This window comes from Microchirus variegatus (genome assembly GCF_963457635.1).
Source record: "Microchirus variegatus genome assembly, chromosome: 1".
In the NCBI taxonomy this organism is placed as follows: Eukaryota; Metazoa; Chordata; class Actinopteri; order Pleuronectiformes; family Soleidae; genus Microchirus; species Microchirus variegatus.
Window position 1 is genome coordinate 1,463,894 of NC_139802.1, and position 22,991 is coordinate 1,486,884.

Below are 22,991 nucleotides of genomic sequence, written 5' to 3' on the forward strand. Positions count from 1 at the left end.
TATTTGATGGTGTGTCTAAAAAGGGTGAGATATTTTTGAGCTGTAAACACGATAGTTTAATACTGTGATATTGTTTCTTAATGTTATCATACCACCTAATCGCATACTGTACCATGCCTAGTTGGGACTTCGCCTGTTTCATCACACAGCGTCATGTTTCATGTCACGGCACGGCTGAGGTTGTGACCCAGATTTGGATGCAAGGGGTCGTGGCATTTCCAGCTAATGGGCACACGTTTATTTATATGAAAGTCTGAAATGTCATATTTGAACACCCCCCCCCCCCATGTTTTTATTAAGATGCTACACTTAATTGAATTGGCAAATGTTTATTTTTCTAAATGATAATCACTTAGGTCCTAGGGCTTGTTTGTTATAAACCAGCAAATAAATAGGAATATGCATCGGTGTACAGATGCATACACAAACACACACATTTATTAAACACACACACACAGACCTCCCTGTGCAGATTTCTCCTCCAGCTGTTCACTTCTTCCTGCCTTCTTTGAAGCCTCCGTGTCCCTCCTTTTCTCCCTCGCTCCCCTTCTGTTGCATTTCATTTCTGCTTTCTGCCCGTGTGTCTATCCCCCCTTTCTTTCCACACTGTCTTCAGAGTCAGTTATCATATATTTCATCATGTCACTGTGAACAAAGTGAAATATAACACCCCCTTTTTCTGGCACCTTTTTTTTTTTCATCTGCTCCTGTTGCATCACAGGATTGTGATTTTTACCTGCCGTCTGCTACATGCAACTTGGCTGTAACACCAACCACTGTGTTTCTTTGTCACATTTCTCAGTGAATTAAACACCCATGGTGATTTTTGTTGGAGTGCATGTATCATGTGATGGCTTTGAAGTCTTTGGACTGCACTGCTTTAGCAAACCCATGTGCTTTTGACCCAGTTGCATCCGTTAGTAAAGCTTACAGCATGAAAGGATTATAATAGAATGTCACAGGAGAAGTCCATAATGGACAGTAGCTATTTCTAAATGTAGCTTTCTCGTGTCCTATCGATTAGGTCTCATTGAGAGTCCAGTGAAAAGGCCAATGTGAAGACAACACATCTCAAGTCTTCATTTCCTAGTTTTATTCTTAGCTCGTCAAAGTGCCTCGCCTGTCAAAGCTAAGCTGCATTCCCACTCTGCACCCTGCATACCTAAGTATCCACGTCTAGATGTGTGTATGCATGCACAGCGTGTGCACGTTCATTGTAGGAGTGTGTGTCCAAGTGTGTGTGTGTGTGTGTGTGTGTGTCAAGGTCAGAGAAACCAGTGCTGAAACGGTGTCAGGTAGCAGAAGCAGACAGCAGGTTCAGGTTGATGCTGTTCCAGACTCCAGCTGATAACTGCTAATAGTACAGACCAGAGGCACTTTAACATGACGTGCAGCTGCAGTAATGTCACTGTTTTGGTTCAGTCACAATAATGGTAACGTCACACTCTCGGGCTCTTTGAAATGCTTGCAAGCTTTGACTCTTGTCATGGTAATCGAGTTCCAAATCAGTATTCAAATGCTGCATTCGTTTTTTTTTTTTTTTTTTGAATTATCATAAATGCATTACCATGAAAATCACCCATGAAATAAAAATATTATTCCAGTGTTATGTATTATGCGCCAACATCCATTATTGTTAGCTCTTTTCAGACAAGTGAATTTAATCTTAATTAAAGTTTGTTGTGTGTCACTACTTAAAAAATGTGTTACAGAAGCAGAACTTTAGGTAACTTCCACGTCAGGTAATCATTTCAAATGCTGCATGCTAACAAATTATTATGCCTAAGTCCAAGTCCAAAATGTGTCTTTCCCACCTGTTGTTAGGGGACGTGTCATGATGGAGCACCCTGTTGTCATCACGCCACAGTTCAGGTCATTTGCAGCCAATGTCATCCCTCAGTTTCCCCAAAACGGTGCAATATGAGACAGTCTGACCCTGGGGGACAAATTTACTGTGCACAACCCGGTGAAAATTACAGTTACATCAGTCACAAAAGCTGCAGTATTACAGTATCGAGAGCCATAAAGGGAACGTATTAAAGATTTAAAGAAAAGGAAAGAGCTTTTGCTCTCCAAGAGGCATTAACAATTTAACAATAAATGATTGCCTTAAGTTTTTTGTTATGATGGCTCTTTATACTAGGACAATGAATTTAAATTTATTATGAGGGTGAAATCCTCACTGCCAGCTTCAATTTGGTGTTCGTATTCATATTAGTTAGTAGACGGTGTGGGAATTGTAACCCCATCATTGTTCTGACTCACAATTCCTGCTGTTAATATTAAATGATTGTGTAAAAAGGCATACGAGTCACACACCTGCGGCGAGCAGTATCACTGCAAGTGCTCTCTAACACTAAACGCTAAAAGTCAGCACCTTTTTGTTTCATTTAACTCCATTTGCTTGAGCAGACAGTGACACAACAAGGGTCTTCGACGACCTGTGTGTGTGTGTGCATGTTTGTTGTTCATATTCGTTTTTATCCTATTTTATTCATCTTACCTGCCCAGTGACTGCAGATGGAAATTTGCTTTTAGCTATAATCTGGTACGGCCATCTTTTTACCCCACGTAATGAATGGTACATGGTCCCTGTCTCAAATAAATCAATAAACTAAACTAAACAAGGTCCATTGAACAAAAATATTTGCAGAGTTGCAGAGTTTTTTTTCCAACACTCAGGTTCTTGTTTAATAGAAGTTTAGTAATGCCAAAAACATGCAGATTAGAGATAAGGTTAATTTGACTCTAAATTGTCCATAAGCGTGAATGTGAGAGTGAATAGTGGTTCGTCTCTCTATATATATATATATATATATAGTTCAGTGCGTACCCTGCCTTTTGCCTCGTGTCACCTGGGATTGGAGAATAAAGCAGTAGAAAATTAATGAATGAATGAATGACCTTGTGATAACAAATGCTATCATGGCAGCTTGCAGTCCAAAGTGGACTTGAACAACTGTGAGGGTCGGGCGGTTGCAATATATTTTTCTTCCTTACTGCACACATTTGTTAAACCATTCTGCTGTGATATTAACCACCATGCAGTTAAAGATAAACTGCACTTTTATCCGTGATGGGCTATTGCTCGGCCTAATACAAAAAAAGCCCAGCCTACATGACATAATCGATCTAAAACATTATCATTTCAAAAATAAACTACTTCTATTCCATCTGTGATGCGCCGTTCTGATTGTGTGACAATGCACACTTTTATATTTCAGAGCAGGGGGAAAGAAAGAAAAAATAAAACCTCACTTAACTGCATCATGTTTTTAGCACTCAAATGCTCTTGAACTGAGAAAACAGTCCAGAATGTGCTTTTTCCTGTGGGGGGAAAAAAAAAACACACCTCAAGTGCAGCCCTTGGGTCCAGATTGCGGTATGTCAAGTCTGGGAGGTTGAAAAGCAGACTGGGAATCATTAAAATTCTCCTGAAAGAAAAGAATGTCCAAGTCAGAGAAGTCGCAGAAAAAAAAGAATACGAGACAGATTCCATCAGGACAAAATAGTGACGCTCCATTCAGCACCGTGTTACAGCCTCTATCAAAGCTATTATTCTTTAGGAGTGAAGAGGGTGGGCACAACAATAACAACAACAAGGCGGTAATGGAAATGGTGGAATTCTCGCAGACTTGGAAGAATAATAAAAGTGCAGAATGCTTATTTAGACAGCAGTGTGTGTTGGAAAGGCCAAAGCAGAAACACACCCACATATTTTCTCTCTTACACACACACACACAATATGGACTACAAGGAGGCGAGCTTGAAGAATGTGGAGAATGAGGGCTCAGCTTCATTCTGGACCACCTGACAGTACGTCTACCTCGTGTGCGATGACATTGCAGACTCGGTGAGCTCTGAAGGCTATTAGATATTTTAGGTGATGGCCTGCACTCCTCGTGTTCTCCTGACACGCTTTTTCTCCACCGTACATAGTGGGGATCAGGCAGAGGACATGACTGTCATCAGGTGTCGGAGTCGGCCATCGATGCAGCGAGGCCGTTAGACACAGGTTGATGAGCGTGTGTTCATTTTTTAAGCTGCTTCTGCTGCTGCTGCTGGCGCAAATGGTCTGTAGAGAAAATTAGGATTTTGAGTCTTTTTTTTCCTCTTGTTCCTCTTCACTCATTCATGCTCTTTTACTGTGCTTCTGTCTCTCTCTCTCTCTCTCTCTCTCTCTCTCTCTCTCTCTCTCTCTCTCTCGCCATCCCTCTGTTAACACACTCACTGTTTCTCACTAGGTCAGGTGTGGAGACTACCCTGCGTCTCGCTGCTCCAAGCCTCCCTCCTCTCGTCTGCCTCTCCTCGCTCTGTTTCTCGCTACCTGTTCCCACCTCCCCCCCCCCCACCTCTCCATTTTTAGTTTCTCCCGTTGTGTCTCTCTCTTGGCCCTCCCCCCCCCCCCCACACCACTCACGTCCTCTACTTACTGTAACATCCCTTTCTCACATGCGTCTCTTTTGTCCCTCAGCTGTCTTCTGTTAGCGTTGTTTATAGCTCAGACTGTCTCCCCTTCAAAATCCTCCTCCTCTCGCCTCTTTTCTCATCACTTTGTCTTTTTGTTCCCCCCCTTCATTCTCTATTCTTGGCACCGAGTTCTCTTCACACCCTTTCATCCCCACTTTCTTTGCACTTCACCTCCCCTACCCCTCATCCTCTGCACTCGTCCTCTATCACTTTAGCATTCCTAGGCTCTCTCTAGTGTCCTTCCTTCCTTCCTTCCTTCCTTCCATTTTAATTTTTCTCTTCACAGATGAATGGTGGAAAGTATGGAAATGTCAGTGTGACCAGGCAGGGTATCAGAGAGGACTTTGTTAATATGGCAGGGCTGTCGCAGTGCCATCAGTATTGCATGCGTGCATGTGTTAGTGTGTGTGTGTGTGTGTGTGTGTGTGTGTTTGCACATCACGTGGGTGGTAAAGATGTAACCATAGGTGACAGGACTTAGGATGGTGACATTTGACTACTTGACAGTGTTAAAGAGGGCAGTAATGTTGTGCATGCCGTTGTCGTTTCGTGTGCCTTTTAGGTTTGGTGGTGTTTCTTGTATGTTAACTGCAGGCAGCAGAGCTAAAGTAGAGCAGCAGTGACACCAGGCTTCTGTTCTCACTCTCCTCCCCTCCGACCTTCTCTCTCTCTCTCTCCCTCTCTCTCTCTCTCTCTCTCTCTCTCGGACGCTCCTCCCTTCTTCTCACTTCTACCCTTGAACTGTCTTCTCCCTCTCAAACTCCCTTAGCTCCTGATTTTCTCCAACTGCCACCTCGCTCTCCCCTGCTCAATGTCCACAACACTCTCTAAATATTTATGATGACAGTTACTATTTCAAATTCAACAGTGCTATTGTGTATGACTTTCCATTCTCTGGCTAATAACCCGGAATCTGAGAGACTGCAGAGCAGGGTTTTTAGGGGCTATGATGGAGGATGAGGGCGTGCACGTCTCTATACGTCTTGTGTGAAATATTCATTTCCCTGGGGCTGCATGGTGTCTCATAAGCCCCGGTCAGTCTCTCATCTGAGCTCTGGCAGGAGTTTGACCTGCCTTGCTCTTCTCTTATTGCCTCAGAATGACAGACAACTGTGTATGACTTGGCTCTGATCCCCGCATTATGTTGGGCACACAACAGCTGTGCGTGTGTTAGTGTGTGAAATCTGAAGTGCAACACCAGCGTCGCGTTGAGCAACAGCCCTGACGTGTCGAGCTGACTGACTCCATCCGTGCACCCCAACTAAGTCAAGTTATGAACGGTTTCACTAACCGTTTATCTGCTCGTCTTCAGCTCCAGTTCCCAAAGCTAATTTTTACTTTATCAGACGAGTTCAGGTGGTCGTTGGCTCAACGACAAAGACTCAAAGATAAATACATCAAGAGCTTGACAAATTGAATTTGTTTTCATACATATGTGAGCACATTTTGTCTCTACTCGCACAGATATGGTAATTTATGCTGTGTATCTAAGAGAGGTAGGGAACGAGCTGTTCCCGTTTCCTGCCATATACGTCTCTCTGCTGCTCCCACAGGCAGCTTAGTGGTTGTCCAGAGGTTCCTCTGTGGCTACAAGGGGGTTGTTTTGTGGTTGTAAATTGGGCTGGTCCTGAGAGAACCAGTGTTATTCTAGGAAAGCCTTTTTTCCTCGACTTGCCCTCTCTGTCTTTCGCTCAGTCTTCTCTTCTTCTGTAATGATATCTCACATCGCCCCTGAGAGCCCAAGGTGTGGTGTTTATTGCTGATCAAAAGGTAGAGACGACACTGCCCTTTGGTCTTATCTCCTTTCATATTGGTTTCGTGTGTGTGTTTGTGTGTGTGTGTGTGTGTGTTCCATCAGCCCTCCAGATCATATTAGCTTCAACACAACAGCTTTGGCTCAGACTGGTGGAACTAGTTCCGCAAGTAATTGTTTGTCTTTAGGGGAAACGGTGTTTCATTGGTACACTTGTATGTGTGTAACCTGTGTGCGTGCATGCGCATACATACACTCACTTCTGCACCTGCAGCAGTGGCTGCAGACATTTGAAGTCCCACAGGTAATCCCCTCTCACTTAAAACAGGAACCATCTTGCTGACATACACTAATGCACGCTTACTCATACAAGTAATTACATTTTCGTGGATACCTGGATTACACACACACACACACACACACACACACAAACATTCAGACGGATTGCTGTTCCTAAATCTCCCTTTGCACTTTATGTTTCTCACACACCCACTGACATAACGCACTAAGAAAAGCGTATTTATTTTGACTCTTAACTGTTACACAGGAATGTGTTGGCACAGCAAATGGCAGGCTACTGAACAGCATAACCAATCCTGATGATTTATGATCTGTGTGCAAAAGAGGACTGGTTTTTCTCTTTTTTTTTTGTAGTTCAGCACACATTCCTTTTTATTTTTTTTTGTTATCAGCCACTCCATCCACACATGCACAGTCATGGAGAGTTACCAGACTCTTTGGCCTACTTGCCTGGGTTCACTAATGTCGTCCTCTGTTGAGCCTGACACTTCTATACTGTCCTCATTTATCATCAGCAGGCTCTGCACATATGCTCTGCTTGCTTTCTGTGTCTCTTCTCCTGCTAATTGGTAAATAAATTTAATAAAATGAGATGTTAATGATTATTTCTTTCTTTTTTCTTCTAGGAACGATGGGTCAGCGAGTAAAGGTGGAGCCGGAGGTTTTGTCGTATCCTGGCCAGACCGTGAACCTACGCTGTGCCTTCAGTGATGCCACTGGGATTCAGCTCACAATGGTCAGATACACACACACCCATAATACTGTTGTTTTTTTTTGTTAATATTTGTTTTTTTCTTAATACCACCATACTCTTAACTGGGTTTGTGATATGAAATCCCAATAAAAATGTCAGTTTCATCTTCAAACTGCAGCTCACTATAGTGATATAAACATGAAATAATGTGTTGAAATTGCTTTGGACTCCAATTTTCTTTCACATTTGAGGTGAACAGACATCGACCCTTAAGCCAATTCACAGTTTATTATTTTACTAAACAAATGGGTGTATTCAGTATTTGTCAACCATGCATCGTCATGATTCTGCAGGTGTATGAAACTGATGAATAAGAACAAATAAAATGATAATACAAGTCCATGTGCCTTGTTTGTTTGGCACATTAAAACTTTAATCTAACAAATCATAGTCCACAGAAATAATCCTAAGGCTACTAATGGTTTTTTCTTTCTTCTTCTTCTTTTTTTTTATATCACATTTAGGCTTAATGTTTTACTTTGCCAAACAAACAATACTAAGCTTCCTTTTGCTTAAGGGGATTAAATATGGTAATAGAAGCACTTCTTAGCTGCATTTCAATGAAGTCTGGAGTGCACAATTCTACTTGTTTCTGTGACAAGCAGTGGAGAGAGAGCACTGACTCTAAAAAAAATAAAATAAATTGCATCCATATTCATACCTTAAACCATATTCAATTATTTAATTGTAATGTTGTTTACACTGCCCTGTGGAGTTTATGGCAAAATGTGCACATCTCAAAATGTTTCCATTTATGCATTTATTAATGCATGGCCCATGAGGCGCATTTCTCAGTCACTTCCTGCACCTTTGCCTCTGACCCCCCGTGTCTACTGCGCCACAGGTCACATGGATCTATGAGCCCAAGGAAGGAGAAAGGATCAACATCGCTGTGTTGCACCCCAAATTTGAACCCAACTACCCTGATTCACCAATGAAGGGCAGGGTCAGCTTCTCAACCAACCCCGCACTCCTGACCAGCCCTTCCATCCAGATAAACGATGTTAGGATGACCGATGAGGGGAAGTATGTCTGTGAATATGCTACCTACCCGATTGGCAATGAGCAGGGCATCACCAATCTCATTATGCTTGGTAAGTCAGCAATATCATCTGTCATCTGTTCATAGTTTGTGCAAATGCAAAGTACTACATTATGCCCACATATCTTCTTAACTCTCTCCCTCCCCCATAGGCAATATCCAGGTTAAAAGCGTGTCCATCTGGGCTTAATTGCTGTTTTAAGTGTTATTGTCAGATCAATTGTGTCCCTGTTAATGCAATGGAACCATTGGTCTAACCTTGGCCTGCCACCAGTGCCTCTGGTGCGTTCTCTTTTCTCTCAACGCATCATGCCTCCCTGCCTCCCCTCAGGCTCTATATTGATCTAGCTGCTTGTCATGCCTGCCATCAGCCCCTGTCCAGCCTGCTCTCCTCTGATCCCACACAGAGGGCAGTTGAGGAGATATAAGGAGTGAGATGGAGGGGAGAGGAAGGGGGGGTTGACAGAAACCGTTAAGTGAATTCTAGAATTTGTTTATGGGATTGCTCTATACCAGTCAGAGACATAGTGTTTCATTGGTCAGTGTTCAAGATAGAGAATAAGTAGACAAAAGAAACGGAGGGGAAGTGAAAAACAATTTGGTGTTTGGGTACGTTTGTTCAATAATTGTTTATCAAGTTAGGCTTTGGAGAGAGAAAAGTCAGAATGGGATGAGTGGGGGACAGAGGATGTTTGGAGATTGAGCCTTTGGATTTGTTTTTGGCAGACTGCTGACTCAAATTGTTTATCAGTAATGGTGCACATTATCTTTTCTCTCAGCTGTCTTATTTCCATTTTGTGTATTGCTACATCCTTTAATCTTCTCTTTGCCACTTTGTGTCCCTTTCTCTCCCATCCACGGTCCGTCCTTACATCAATCTGTCCACCTATCCATCAGCTAAGCCTCAGAACTCGGCCTCCATCGTAACAGTGGAAGCAGGCACTAAGCAGGTCGTTGTAGCACGCTGCGAGTCCATGGACGGCCGCCCTGCTGCCAAGATCTCCTGGGTGACTGCAGCCAGTGGCAATGGAACAGTGGTGTCGAAGGCTGGTAGCGACAACACGGTGACGATCAGCGGCGAGTACCGCATGATTCCCACTCCAGCAGACAACGGGAAAGATATCAGCTGCGTGGTGGCACACAGGACCCAGACCAAACCAGAAAGCTTCCCACTGAAACTAGCAGTTCAATGTAAGTCTGAATGCACACAAACATGTTTTCTAACTGTGGAGTGACGAATTGAACTCATTGCTTTTTTTTTTCCCCTCCTGCCTTCTGCCATTCATTTGTCCTCCTCTCAGATGCCCCTCAGGTGACAATTGTGGGTTATGACAATAATTGGTACGTGGGTCGTACAAATGTGGTGCTCACTTGCCAAGCAACTGGAAACCCTGTCCCAATTTCCATCCTGTGGAACACGTGAGTATTAACACATCCTTGTGTTCTCTTGTTTTCTCATCGTCGTTTCCCTTTGTCTGTCATTTTGCCTTCCACGCCCTTCATTCAGGTCCACAGTGTTTTTAGAGCTGCGATAGGTACTTTTATTATTACCACTTCCACCCCGTACTCTGATCGTAGAGATAGGTGCATAATTTCTCATAATAGACTCTGTGACTTCCAATTTACCCGGGGCATAATGAGAAATACAAATCTCTCAATCTTTTTCTATTTCTGTTTCTTCTATTTTTCAAGTTTTATCAGCCACTAACATAACTGTGACAAAATACAGACAAAAAAGACCAACTTTTAAAAAGAGAAGGATGTGATTTTTGGACTTGATTCAGCAGTTTCCTTCATATCCCCCCTCCGCCCCATTCTATGATAATAAATTGCCTTTGAGAAAAGGGGAAACTGATTTTTTGTATTTTGCCTTCTCTCTTTTCTTCTCTCTCCTGGCAAATATGTTACTGCAGAATGTCAGGAGTGATGCCAGACACGGTGCAGATCAAAGGCAACGAGCTGAAGGTACTGAAGGTGGACGAGGCCGTCAACACCACTTTTGTTTGTGAGGTCAAGAACCGCATAGGGACCAGCCGGGATCAGGTCACAGCCATAGTCAGAGGTGAGTTGAAAGATCACGCAGAAGAAGAGAGTTACAACACATACACTCAACAATTACATGGTTCCAGAGATGTAGGTCAGATAACATTCATAACCATGTTCAAAACACAACATGTGTAATGTTAGTCACACGAGAAAAAAATGATTAGAAACAGATGTCTTTCTGAACTTGGACCTGGATATGCAAGTACTGTTGCTGTCATCAAGTCCAAATCTGATTTTCATGAGTTTCAAATGTCTAGATGAATTATAAAGTGTGTAGATTGTACACGGTGAATGTGAACGTTTCACATGTGAAATGAAAAACACACTTGAGGCTCACCTGGGTCTCATTCGTCATCTAAACCGTCTCCTAGCTTGTAAATGAAAACATTTTACGCCCTCTGTTCTGATGAACTGGAACCAATGGGCGTTCATCACACATGCTGCACATTTCCTCGTGTGCTATGCTCTCATATCTTTCCCCAGGGATGTACCATGTTCCACCTCACATGTCACATGATCACACAAATACACTTTGTCTTTGCTGAGGACTGTCTTGGGTCTTGTGACTGTCTAGTTCAGGGTTAGAGGTTCCAGCTGCTCTGTCCATTTTGTGTGTGTGTGTGTGTGTGACTGGCTGTCTGTGAATGCCTCAGATATATCAAGGCTGTAAGATTGCGCTTTTACACACTTATGTATTCTCCCTGTTTTCCTGTCATCTGTCTTTCTTTGTTTGGTTTTAAGAATGCAGGTAACTGCTCTGTGTGTCTTTGCATGCACTCGTTAACACTGTGTTATGAAAGTCTATTCCTCTGCAGTACCCCAAGCAGAGATTTGAACAAGGTTCTCAGTAGCTCGCATTGCAAGCATTTGCACATTGAATAAATTATCCTCTCTCAAATGTTTTGCTTTTCTCAAAAAAAGAAAAAAAAAGAAATTTCGCTTCCTCTATATTCATGATCAAAAAGGCGCCTGAGTCGTTTCTCAGCAGTATCCCTGGCCATCGCTAATGACAGGAGAGACTAAAGCAAAGCAAATGAGCAGTGTTCATTAGAGTCCCTGTCTTGAAGAGAAGCCGACAATCAGTACAAGTGATATATTCCACTCAAAATGACACCGACTTTAAAATCAAGTGGATTAAAGTGTTGCCCTGGGTTCAGCTGAGACCAGACATTATGTCTGCTTGTGTATGGGTGCTTGCAGATTCGTCTGTGTGCACTAAAGCACGCGTTTTTGACTCAAAGCGAACCTAAACCGGAAGTTCCAATTAACGCTGTTTTTTAGTGTGTATCTGCGTCATTACCTTGTTTGCATAGCCCTGATGTTTCGAAGCAAACAGTTCAGCCACTGCTGAGAACGCTGTGTTTTATTGTAATCTCGGGCTCAGCGAGATCTCTGAAAAAACTCGGTCCGGTTACGTAAACAGCGGTTCTCCTGAACAGCAGATCCTCCTGCTCCGGGCACTAGTCCGGGCACATCCGGTTGCGTACATTGAACCGCAGAAGAAGAATAACGTCCGTTGTGGAGGTGTTTCACGAGCGACAGTGTCTTCTGACTCTGGGTCAAAGTCATAAAAGGGACTGTGGCGGGGAGTCGTGAAGAAGCTATTATTAAACATTTTTTAAACAATGTTTTGATAATGAGTAGCAGTGCTGATTATGTCACTTCCGGGTGTTGGCCAATCACAAGACAGTTGGGAAGGCTCTACGGTGGCTGGCCAATCACAACACACACTGTCTTCTGGGTGTGAGAGTTCAGTCTGAGGACAGCGTCAGTAAGGAGAGATTTGTATTGGTTTCTTTACAGCAACTAGGAGGTTTTTGACCATAAAAACAAGTTAATGTATGCAAGTAGACCTCCATAACTAACATATATGTGCAACAGGACCACTCTATGTGAGCTTTAAATCATGCTGAATGATACCACAGTCCTTATTTCAGTCTCGTTTCCAGAAAATGTCTAAGCTTCCTCCTCACCAGGCCTCGCTCCTGCGTTTCATACAAAATACATGCCTTTCCACTCCACTGCCACATGGCTGCACCTAACTGGAAGTTATTTTATGCTGACATAGGGAAGCCATGCTCATAATGGGGGGAAAGTGTATATCTGTGGTGGCTCCATCTTAAAAGCCACTCCGCTCTTACTTGCCCTAATTTACTTTTTATTTCCCCTGAGCTTGGTCTCTCTTTATTTCTTTATTTCTTTTTTCTCCACATTTTTCATCAACTCCCTTAGCTGCTTATAGTGCCACAGCTTACGTCACTGCTCCTCTGGGGCCACTGTGTACTGCTGCGTTGTGCTGTTGCTGGCTTCTGATGCTCAAAGGATGCCACCATCTCCTGCTGCGTATAACACGCAACAAGCGGGGCAATCCAAAGATCCAGAGAGCGGAAGGAGGGTGGTGGAGGCTGCTGCTTTTAGATGATAAGCTGATAAATGTGCACCTGGATAAAATCTTGCTAGTGAATTTGTGGATGTAGAGTGCAGATGCTGACGGCATTTGAAATTCCCATGGGAATTTTGTGCCACAGTATCCTATCTCCACAGCTACTGGCCTCCACTATCTCTCAGGAAAGCGTGTGTGTCCATCTATCTCCAAGCCTCTCAGAGCGGATCAGTCACCCATTGCTGCTTCAGCTTCTGGCTGCTGCTCTCCTCCATTTACTCTTTCACCCTGTCTTCTATCCTACATTTACACTCCTTGTATCCTTGTATTCTTCATCCTCTTTCTCCATTTTTTTTTTTTTTTCCCTTTCATCTCCTCTTTTTCTGGTCATCGCTCTTGTCTCCTCCCGTCTCACTGTTTCCTTCTACTGTCATCGCCCTCCTCCATCTGGTCTTGTTCTCTCGATAGCCGACTACCTCCTCCCTCCCTCCTGCCGTCCTACTCCACTCTTACACACCGTCAGAGGAAGACAAGATGTGAGCAAAATTCACTGGCAGATAAGAGGGTGAACAAGGCAACCAGTAAAGTGTTGGGGGTTGAAGGGTGTTTGTGGAAAGTAGAGAAATGGGAGAGTGAGTCTGGGTTTAAGTGAACCGAAAGAGGCCGCAATAATCGTAACGTAGTTCGAAAAAGACGTAGACTGGCTCCAGATGGAGGTTCAGTGGAAGCTAATGTGAATGTGTGTAGACAAACGGGGCTAAGAAGGGACGACAGGCGTGAAATGGTCAGCACCTGCTACATAGCAGGTCCCCCACTCCCCTCTACCCCACAGCTGCATGACACACACGGACACACACACATCCATGCACTGGTGTGTGTGGGTGGGTGTTTGTGAGTGTCCTCTGCCCTCAGTCTTGTCCTGTGCACCTGGAGGCAGAGAGAGATGGATGTCCTCTCTTCTCCTTGCCTCCCCGCCTCTCATCTTCGATCCTGCTGCTTAGTCGCACACAAATGTATCCCTAAATTGCTCTCCCTTTCTCCCCCCGTTCCATTTATCTCTCTCTCGCTATCTATTGCCGCAGTTTGCCCTCTTTTATTGCATCACTCATCCTCTCAGTTAGCATATGCTCTCTCCTCATACTCCTTATCTCTCACAGGTTGTCTTTCAGCCTCTGCAAGTCTGGCGCTGATCTCCCGACTCAGAGAAGAGACTCCTGCCCCCAGCATTCTCTCTCACTCTCCCTTTCTCTCATGTCCATGCCATCTCACTCTCCCTCTCTCTCTCTCCAAGCTAAACACTTAAATACCAGTAGCTCTTCCTTAATCACAGCTTAGTAGTCTCTATCCGTCCCATCCATGCCTTCATTCCAGGCTTCTCTCAAGGGGCGGTTCCTGTGTAGCTAACCCAGATTTCTTCCATCCCCTGGCCCATCCTTCCGTACAAGGTTGTCTCTGCAGAACCTGAAAATGTAAAATGTTCCTCTTTGAATCCCCCACATGGTCTGAAGTGCTGTTCAGTTCAACAGAAAATAGTAAATAGAATAATACATTTTAAAAACTCATCTTAGGACAGAGGTTTAGAACAAGTGATTTGGGCCCTTTCCCGATGAAGTCAAGTCTCCCTCCAGCCTGCCACTGGCCCCCTGCCCACCCCTCATTAGCGAGGGCATGCAGGGTTAGCACACACACTTGAACACATGCATACACACATCCCAGTTCAATATCTTAAAATGCTGACACAGAACACACTGCATAGATTAGCTTGTGTTGCAGCCCAACTCTACAGTAATGTCTTTGTGAGTTTGCTTCAGTGACATGTCCATGTTTTCTGGGGTTTTTTGTTGTCTTTTTGGGGACAACGACTGTAAAGCTTACATTAGTCCACATTACTTCTGCTCCATCTCCCTCGTTACTTGCGGTCACTTGGAGCTTACAGTTACGCAGGACGTGACTTCATCAGAACATGCTTTTTCATGTCTTTCACAGCATGGTGTTTCTGCTAAGGGAGGGGTGTGTCTGTGCGTGTAGTTATTCATGTTTGTTTTCAGTTTTTTTATTCTCCCCTTATCCACAAAGCATGCATATTGCATTTTTTCTGCTGGCTCATCCAACAGTTTATGGGTTGTCCTTTTTTTTACATCCATGGAAGCAAATTCCACTGGTGCTTCGTAAGGATGTCTGTACACCCAAGTACTGAGAGTCAGTGGTGGCTCCTTTTCATCTCTCTGTTGAGAGAGTGTAGAACAGTGTGTAGAATAACACATGAATAACACGTGAATCATCATTCGCAAATGGGTTTCGAGCACTGTCTTTGAGAAAAGACACTTAAGCACAGTCTTGAGCAAAATATTCAAAATAAGTGTGTGGAATTAGGCAGAATTTGCATTTAAATTTGAGTTTAATTCCATTTGATGCGATGCCTATGTGTGGCATTATCCATCTCCAAGTTTGCAAAGAGATTGAAGCCTGAGCCAGAGCTCCAAGGAGCCAGAGATGATAATGCATTTCTTGTGTTCCTGTTACAAGTGGTCACCAAGGGCTGGTCACCACTCTCATGTGTGAACAGTGGTGATTATCGCTGCTCCGGGGAAAATCCGAGGGTAGAGAGGCAGCGCACACGGGAGACTGGTGGAAGAAATTGAAAGAAAGAAAGAGGAAAATATACCCACATGAAATTATTAATTTTTTCTCTAGGCACACGTTCAAAGTGAAGCAGAACGCGGGAGAGGAGAGAGAAGTAACATATGACAGAAATACAAATGACAAAGGAAATGGATTTAGTGGAGATGGAGTGAACGCAACCAACAGCTGGTGGCAGAGATGGAGAAAAGGCGTTCGTAAATGAGTAGAGAGGCAGAAATAAAGCGAGGAGCAGAAGAGCGCAGGTGTAGACGGCAATAGACTACCTTATTCTGTCTTACAAGAATCAGCGTTACCAGAGTATTTCTGTCAGCTCTCTGTACACTTAACACGAGGGGCTGGATTTCAGATTGGAATGGCAATACAGCTGGGCTGAACTGCTACTTTCACATTTAGGCAGGGATTTGAACTGCTGCTCCTACTGGTTAATCCTCTGCAGCAGCTCGTGAATGTGCAGTGAGTGGAAAGGAAAGCAGAAGCAACTGAGAGGACGTTCAGCTTAGTGAAGGTTCATGATCACTATTAACCAGGGACAGACGTAAAAAAACATTTGCTCACCACCACCTCTTTATTTAGTTTTATTGTGAAGTTCACGCACTCATATGTGAGACTCTTTGTTTTATTCCATGATGTTTCTGCAAAATCTAACACAAAGTCCAAGTACAAGATTATCCAAATAGAATAAAGAGTTGCATGAATTTAAAAAAATTTTTTTTATGCCAGCTATAGAAATTGCTGCACTTGAATGCTGTAAACCTTGTAAAAGTGGTCAAAGTCTCTCTTCTAAAAGTAACCGTACTCATTTAATCTCTTCAGAATATACATTTCAAAACACCTACAGTCTAAATCAAACTTAAGTGCACCCATCCTCCTTTCTATTTAAACAAATGTACTTGATCTTCAATGCATTTTCTTGCTATTCTAATGCCAGGGTGTAGAAGGATGTATTTAGAGACGCTCACTCGTGATTGGATCTTTTAGGACAGGTGTTTACTCCAGGCTCGGAGATGATGACAACCTGGGTGAAACGGTCACAGGAACTGTGTGGAGCTATTACCCCTGATTATTAAAAACCCTTCCAAAGCAGAAGTGCAGTTCTACGAGTACTGTACTGACAGCTGTCATTCAATCTGTGGTTGATTTCATTATGATCGGATGCAGATTTTTGACTGTATTTTATGTTTTTGAGAAGTCTTATAATGACATACTGAAGAAAAATATGTGGTTTCGAAATCCAGAAGAAAATGCTTAACTTGATTATATTCCTTAGAATGGTACTGAAAATAATTGCCACGATGAATTTAAAACATTTCAGCAAAACAAAACCCGAGTCTTAACTATTGTTTGCCATCTCTACAAAGATAGTTTTATCTTTTGGAGTTCAAATACCTGCTTTGAAATACTGCTCTAATATTGCTGCAGAAAGATGTTAAGGGAGTGGGAAGTGTGCGTTCAGAGTAAGCACTATATGGCTGACTAGTCCTGTGGGATGCTTTTCCAACCCTGATTTAGACACTACTACCTCTCTCCAGGCTTTTTTTTTAAACACCTTAACAGAAATTGTGTGTCACATGGAGGAGCCCTAGTTTTGTGTTCACTCCCTCCTTAGCCGGTTTGCATTGTCTAATTTACAATAAAGTTAAAACGGGATCTTTGAATGCGCGTGCAGTTGTGCTGCAGTGCAAATGGTCACACATGTTGGACTGACATGTGCTCAAACGGTCGCCTGTGGTTCACAGAAGCAAAGAGTGGTGTTCACTCCCTCCTTAGTTTGCATTGTCTAATTTAAAAATAAAGCTAAAATGGGATCTTTGAATGCGTGTGCTGCAGTGCAAATGGTCACACACGTTGGACTGGCATGTGCTCAAACGGCGCCTGTGGTTCACAGAAGCAAAGAGTGGTGCCGTTCTCTCCCGCTGCTCTTTGTTCATTGCTTCCAGGAGGAGTTCGTCACTCGGCTGTGTCACACTGTCACTCACTCAACCCCCTGCCTCCTCCTCCTCCTCCTCCTCCTCCTCCTGCTGCTACTTCTCCTCTTCATCATCCAATTTCCACCCTCCCTTCCACAATCCATCATTATTCTCCTCCCCAGCATGGCCTCCACCTGTTTTGCCCTGCACACACCATTTTCCACTCCTTCAGAACGCCCGTGTGCATGCGTGTGCGTCCTACAACTTTTCTCCACCCCCCCCCCCCCCCCCCCCCCCCCCGGTCTACCCCTGTGATTTGCTGCGATCCTTTGACAGACCTTCGCTGTTCAAGGACAACGCAAGGGTCAATGTGGCCGAGACCTGAGACTTTGTTGTGCTGTGGCTGTGGGAATGGGGACAGGAGCAGCTCTGAGGGAAGAGGAGGAAATGCCAATGTAGACATATAAACACATACATGTACATAGACACACTCACACCTGATCACTTAAACACAATGAATTAACTACAGTTCAGACCAGCACCACTGATATCATCCAACTCCTATCTTATCTCTGTGTTCCTCTCCCCCTCTTGTTTTCCCCCTTTCCTGTGTCTCGTTTTTATGCTGTCTCTGTTTTTCTCCTTGTTTCACACTGATCTCTTTTTTTCCACTTTTCTCAACCGTATTCCTTTTTTTCCCCCCTCCCTTTTCTCTCTCCCTTCCCTCTCCTCCCTCCTACAGAGCCCTCAGTGAACCCATCCAATGCTGGTGTGGTGGCGGGAGCTGTGATTGGCTCCCTGCTGGCCCTCCTTTTGGTCGCCGCCCTCATCTGCGTCCTTGTCACCCGTAGCCGCAGGCAACAGCAGGGCTACCGCGCCAATGGCGGCAGCGACATGAAGACTCGCATATTTGGCGGTGGCAAGAAGGCGAGCAAGAACGGCACAAGCGGAGGTGCGGGGAGTGGAGGAGTTGGAGGCGGCAACAACAATGGGCCCATCTATGTTTACAACGAGAGCTCATCCCACCAGGGCGTTGGAGAGAAAAACAACCATCACCAGCCGCTCACCATGGGAGGTCGGCCTGAAGTTGTCACCACTACACCCACTGCCCAAGACATCCTGTTAAGCAGTGAGTTAGACGAGGCAGAGAGGAGGAAGTTTGATTTGCTGGAGGAGGAGGAGAGGTATGACCACTTCGGTGGAGGCGGCCCCATCCTTCAGCTTCGCCCACACAATGAGCAGGACGATATGATCGGAGACTACCTGGATGATGACATGGAGTCTCATCGGGATGGCTCCGTCATCTCACGAACTGAAGTTTATGTATAAAGGAGGAGGAGGAGGAGGAGGAGAACGAAGGAGGAGGAAAAAGGAGTGAAAGGGGAAACCCTCCCAAGGATTGTGTGATTTCAGAAGAGAAAATTGTACCACTTTTATTTTTTAGATATTGATTTTAAATATAGCCTATTATTAATCACAGTGCAGCCCCAAAATTAACTGAATGAACAGAAGGGTGAGGTGGGATACTATGGTCCCCGAGAGTGGAAAATCAAACAGAAAAGAAACAACCTCTCTCACCACTTCTGTTCATGCTATCGCTATCACCAGGACCATGACAAGGACTCTTGACAGACTAAAAGAGAGAAACAATGTAGTGTAGAAGACAGGAAATGGAATCATGATGCAAACTTGGCTATAAAGGAGGCGATGCACATCATCACCAAAACCTTAGAAGTGGTTGAGGTTGTCAAGCAGTTTTGTTTAGCCTGTTATTCTTAATCCTCTGGTGGGAAACGTCTTGTTTTGGTAATGCATTGTGCTCTGACAGCTGGTAAGTTAGTATATAGTGGAGTCGGGGGGGATTCTAAAGGTGTATATACGGTAACCATCAGCAGATTTAGAGAAGAGAAACATTTACTTTTCTCACGTTCTCCTTTCCGCTCTCTCTGCCTGTCTCTCAAACTTAAAAAAAACGTCTTCACAGGCCACAGTAGACACTTGAATTTAGCCAACTTAAATTGAAAATGTGGTCCTTATTTACTGTACAAATGCTGCACAGCTCATTTTAACCAAGTTTCTTTGTGGAGTTTGAACCATTTTCTTAAAGGGGACATATTATGCAAAATCAACTTTTTAATCATGTAAATCCTTATATTTGGGACTCTGGAGGTCCTATCAGTCGCCAGTACAAGTGTGAAAAAAGATGACTCACTCATGTTTTTGTGATTCTCAGTCTAAGTACAGGAGATAAAACACGCAATGTTGACTTAAGCTCCTTGGGACGTCACAATGCGCTAAATTCCTGGAATTGTCTCGCGGAGCTCTGCTTTGTCCGTAAAACGCGCTAGCGACGTGTCGAGTGCAACGATATCCGAAAATCGGAAGTCCGCGAAAAGTTCTATTCTTGTCTCCACAGTGCAGCACAGAGTCCTACACACACTTCCAGCCTCAGAGGATTTATCTGTTCAGTCGATACATGTTATATATGACGGCAACGTGCCTGCTAGAGCCTGCAAATGATCACTTTTCCAAATGCTAACTTCTAGTAGCTCCCAGTAGCCTCTGTGGCTGATGTCATTTCCTGTCCCTTAAGTTTCGTTTTACTTTTTTTTTAAGGTGGATCTAAAGAGATACTACTAAACATAGCGTTCTGAACAGGCCTGTTTTGGCAGGTGATTGAACTGCTGTGGTGCTTCATCCTTATGGTATGTTGACCAAAGCATGTCACAGACATGTTCATTAGGACACCAGGGAACTAGGTTAACTTGGAGAAACAGGGTATAATATGTCCCCTTTAAGGTATTCTGGTGCAAATATCGATGCTGTGCCTGGAGGTAAGAGACGGTAAACAAAGAGAGAGGAGAGAATGAGATGTAGTCAATGTGACGGGGTCGAGGGATGGAGAGAGAGCAATGCAGGAGAACGAGAGAAGAGCATGTCTCTTCTTCTCTCTTCCTCTTCATCCCAGTCTCTTCAGAGCGCTCCTGACAGGAGGAGCTTGAGTGCTAATGAGCCGTGAAGTTGCTCGCTTAGCCAAGACCCACAGATTGCCACCACTTATTGTTTAAGATGTGGCAACCCCCCCCCCTCACCACCACCACCACCACCACTATCTCCCTATCATCCCTCCATCTCTCTCTCTCTCTTCCTCTCTTTTATCCCTCACTCCCAGGGTTTATGGGGAGTTCATGATTTATCCCAGGCAGTGTTGAGGTCAGGGCCACAGAGACCAGGCAAGTATTTTACTGCTCCTGATATGTCAAACGCCCCACTTACTCTATTCCTGCCCAGCTTGCCCTGACATGCCAGGACTGAATAAGTCACCTGGAGCGGCCATGTTCTCTCCAGCACACGGTCACTGCACCTCCAGCTCCTGTACTGAAGGGAACGGGCTGGTTTGAGCAGAACTTCGCCTCAAAGCCCCGTCTTTGGTTAGATCGATTTTCAGTGAGATCATATAATATTTCATTCCATTAGCGGATGTTTTTTAAATGTTTAGCGAATTGATTGTTGCGTCCGCAGTTAAGCAATGGGAGGCATATTGACTAACTGGCAACATGCAGTGAAACGGCCCTTTATGATGCAGCTTCAGGGCCGACAGTCCCCTGACTGTGAATTTATCCTTATAACGAGCCACCAGAGGCCAACTCAAAGACAGTATTCCATGGTGACTGTACACTGCTGTCTGTGAGGCTCGGTGTACACGTGTGCATATGTCATTTGTATCTATGCAGTCACTGGATGACTGTGATGGACAATCTTAGAGAGAAGCTTGATTCTAGCGTCTCTAATCATGCCTTTTCTGAACTTTTAATCATCTCCCCTTTGATCCGCTGAAAAACGTGGGGAGCACAGTCTTAGAGATGAGTTTACTGACCTTTTAGTAGACTCGGCAAAGATCTGGGTTGTTCAGCTCGCTGCAGGTCATGAAGTCAAATGCAGGATGACCCGTTGCCATCAGCAAGGATGACTGCGTTCCTTACCATGACTGTTTTTACCCTTGAACTATAGATGTGGGACACACTCGCGCACAAGTATTCGTATAGAATCAGACGGCTCTTGTTTGCCATTATTGTGGTGGCTGTTAACCTTCAGAGAGGTGGAGAGAGAAAAAGAGAGCAGCACAGTCGGCAGATGACAGAAATAGAGGCGGTGTTTTATGTTTGAGCACCGTCTGGCATATTGTAAGGCGGCGTGTTCAATAGGATTATTGTGTAATGGGCCTCGGTTTATTCATAAATGCAACTCCTGTCAAAGCCGGGTAAAGTACATTTACTCAGCTGATTTGTCACAACCACTCAAAATAAAAATTCATCACTTATTTTTGCACTTGTGTGTGTGTGTCACCACTACAAAGCAAACTATGAGTGTTATGAGTGATATTTCTTTCATGGGGTTAAAAAAAAAAAAAAAATAGCATTAAGAGACAAAACTGCTTTATGTACATTTTGGTGTGAGGTATCCGTGGACTATATATGTAAGCCTTTTTATTTTTCTTGTGAAAATGTGGATATTTATGAAAATGTAAATATCAGCTAATCAGTGGAGATAGTGTTGTGGAAATAAACATGAAGGAGTTCTGGGTTGGCTAACCCTAAAGTTCAGAGGGCATTTAGAATGTAATTAAATATACCGTGGTTGTTTGGGTTTACTGAACCAACTGAGCCTAGTTTACCTGAAGCCTAAGCATTTTTGTTAATGTTAGCATTGCCTGCATTTCCACATAATAAGCACACAGTATTTTCTTCTCTTTTCTTTTTTTTTGCACAATTGGCTTATTCTCCTCCTTGACAGACGTGCTGCACAATGCAAAAATACACACAATGCACACTGTATAATTTATCAGGTAGACTGTAACTACACAAGAGATGCTCTGTGTCGTTTGCTTAGTGTGAGAATATAATTGTCACTGTGTGTTTTCATGACACTTTGAGCCTTTGGGACATTTCTCTCCACATCATGGGGGGCTATAAACCCAAGTAGCCACCCTTTGTCACCACAGGAAAACTGGCAAATTAAAGATATTATTGTGCACGTCTGAGACATGCACACATACTGTACATATACATGGACAGAATGCAGAGAAAACATTCACCCACACACAAACACCCCTCAGTCACTCTCATTATGCTCACTCCCACAGCCAAACTGTGCAGAAGACACCTCATACCTGACAACTCTGCCGTCTCCTGACACAAGCCCACACAAATTCATTTGCACAGCCATGCACACAGATACACAACACACACACACACACACAGACAGAGACAGACAACTTTTTTTTCCCCTCTCTTCTTGCTCAGTTGCTCCATCAGGACATATACTGTGTCTTGCTAGACTGTAAAGAGTCGCAGTATGACATGTCCCCTTGCTCCGCTGCTTTCCATCCCCCAAAACTCGTTCCCAAACCAGTGACCGTATACAACGTCGACAGGTATTATGTTCATAAATGTGCACTTTCACCCGGCGTCGCAGGAATAGACTTTTAAAGAAACGCTTCGTCTGTTCCCCATGTGTTCTACATGGAACAGAAAGCTTTCATAACAAAGCCACGTTGCAGGATTTCTTTTAATGCTTTTACATCGTCACAACTTCCTTTTAGACTTGTGTCTAAAATGCTTTTCTCACTCGCACCTCTGACAAACACACGCACGTATTTGCCACCACAATTCCCCAATGCCCCAGGCAGGCTT

At 44.0% G+C, this 22,991-nt stretch overlaps 1 protein-coding gene across 1 annotated transcript in view; it reads left to right on the plus strand.

Annotated features, from left to right (window-relative positions):
• LOC310924323 (poliovirus receptor homolog) overlaps nt 1–18,627 on the plus strand; it is a gene marked incomplete at its 3' end in the record, with an annotated part of 44,635 nt that extends 26,008 nt beyond the window's left edge. The window contains exons 2-7 of the mRNA XM_083886028.1: nt 7,150–7,259; nt 8,122–8,371; nt 9,217–9,510; nt 9,621–9,738; nt 10,233–10,381; nt 18,041–18,627. Coding sequence (XP_083742154.1) covers nt 7,150–7,259; nt 8,122–8,371; nt 9,217–9,510; nt 9,621–9,738; nt 10,233–10,381; nt 18,041–18,627 — 1,508 coding nt within the window. The remainder of the gene's footprint in view (nt 1–7,149; nt 7,260–8,121; nt 8,372–9,216; nt 9,511–9,620; nt 9,739–10,232; nt 10,382–18,040) is intronic.
• Nucleotides 18,628–22,991: the final 4,364 nt, after the last annotated feature.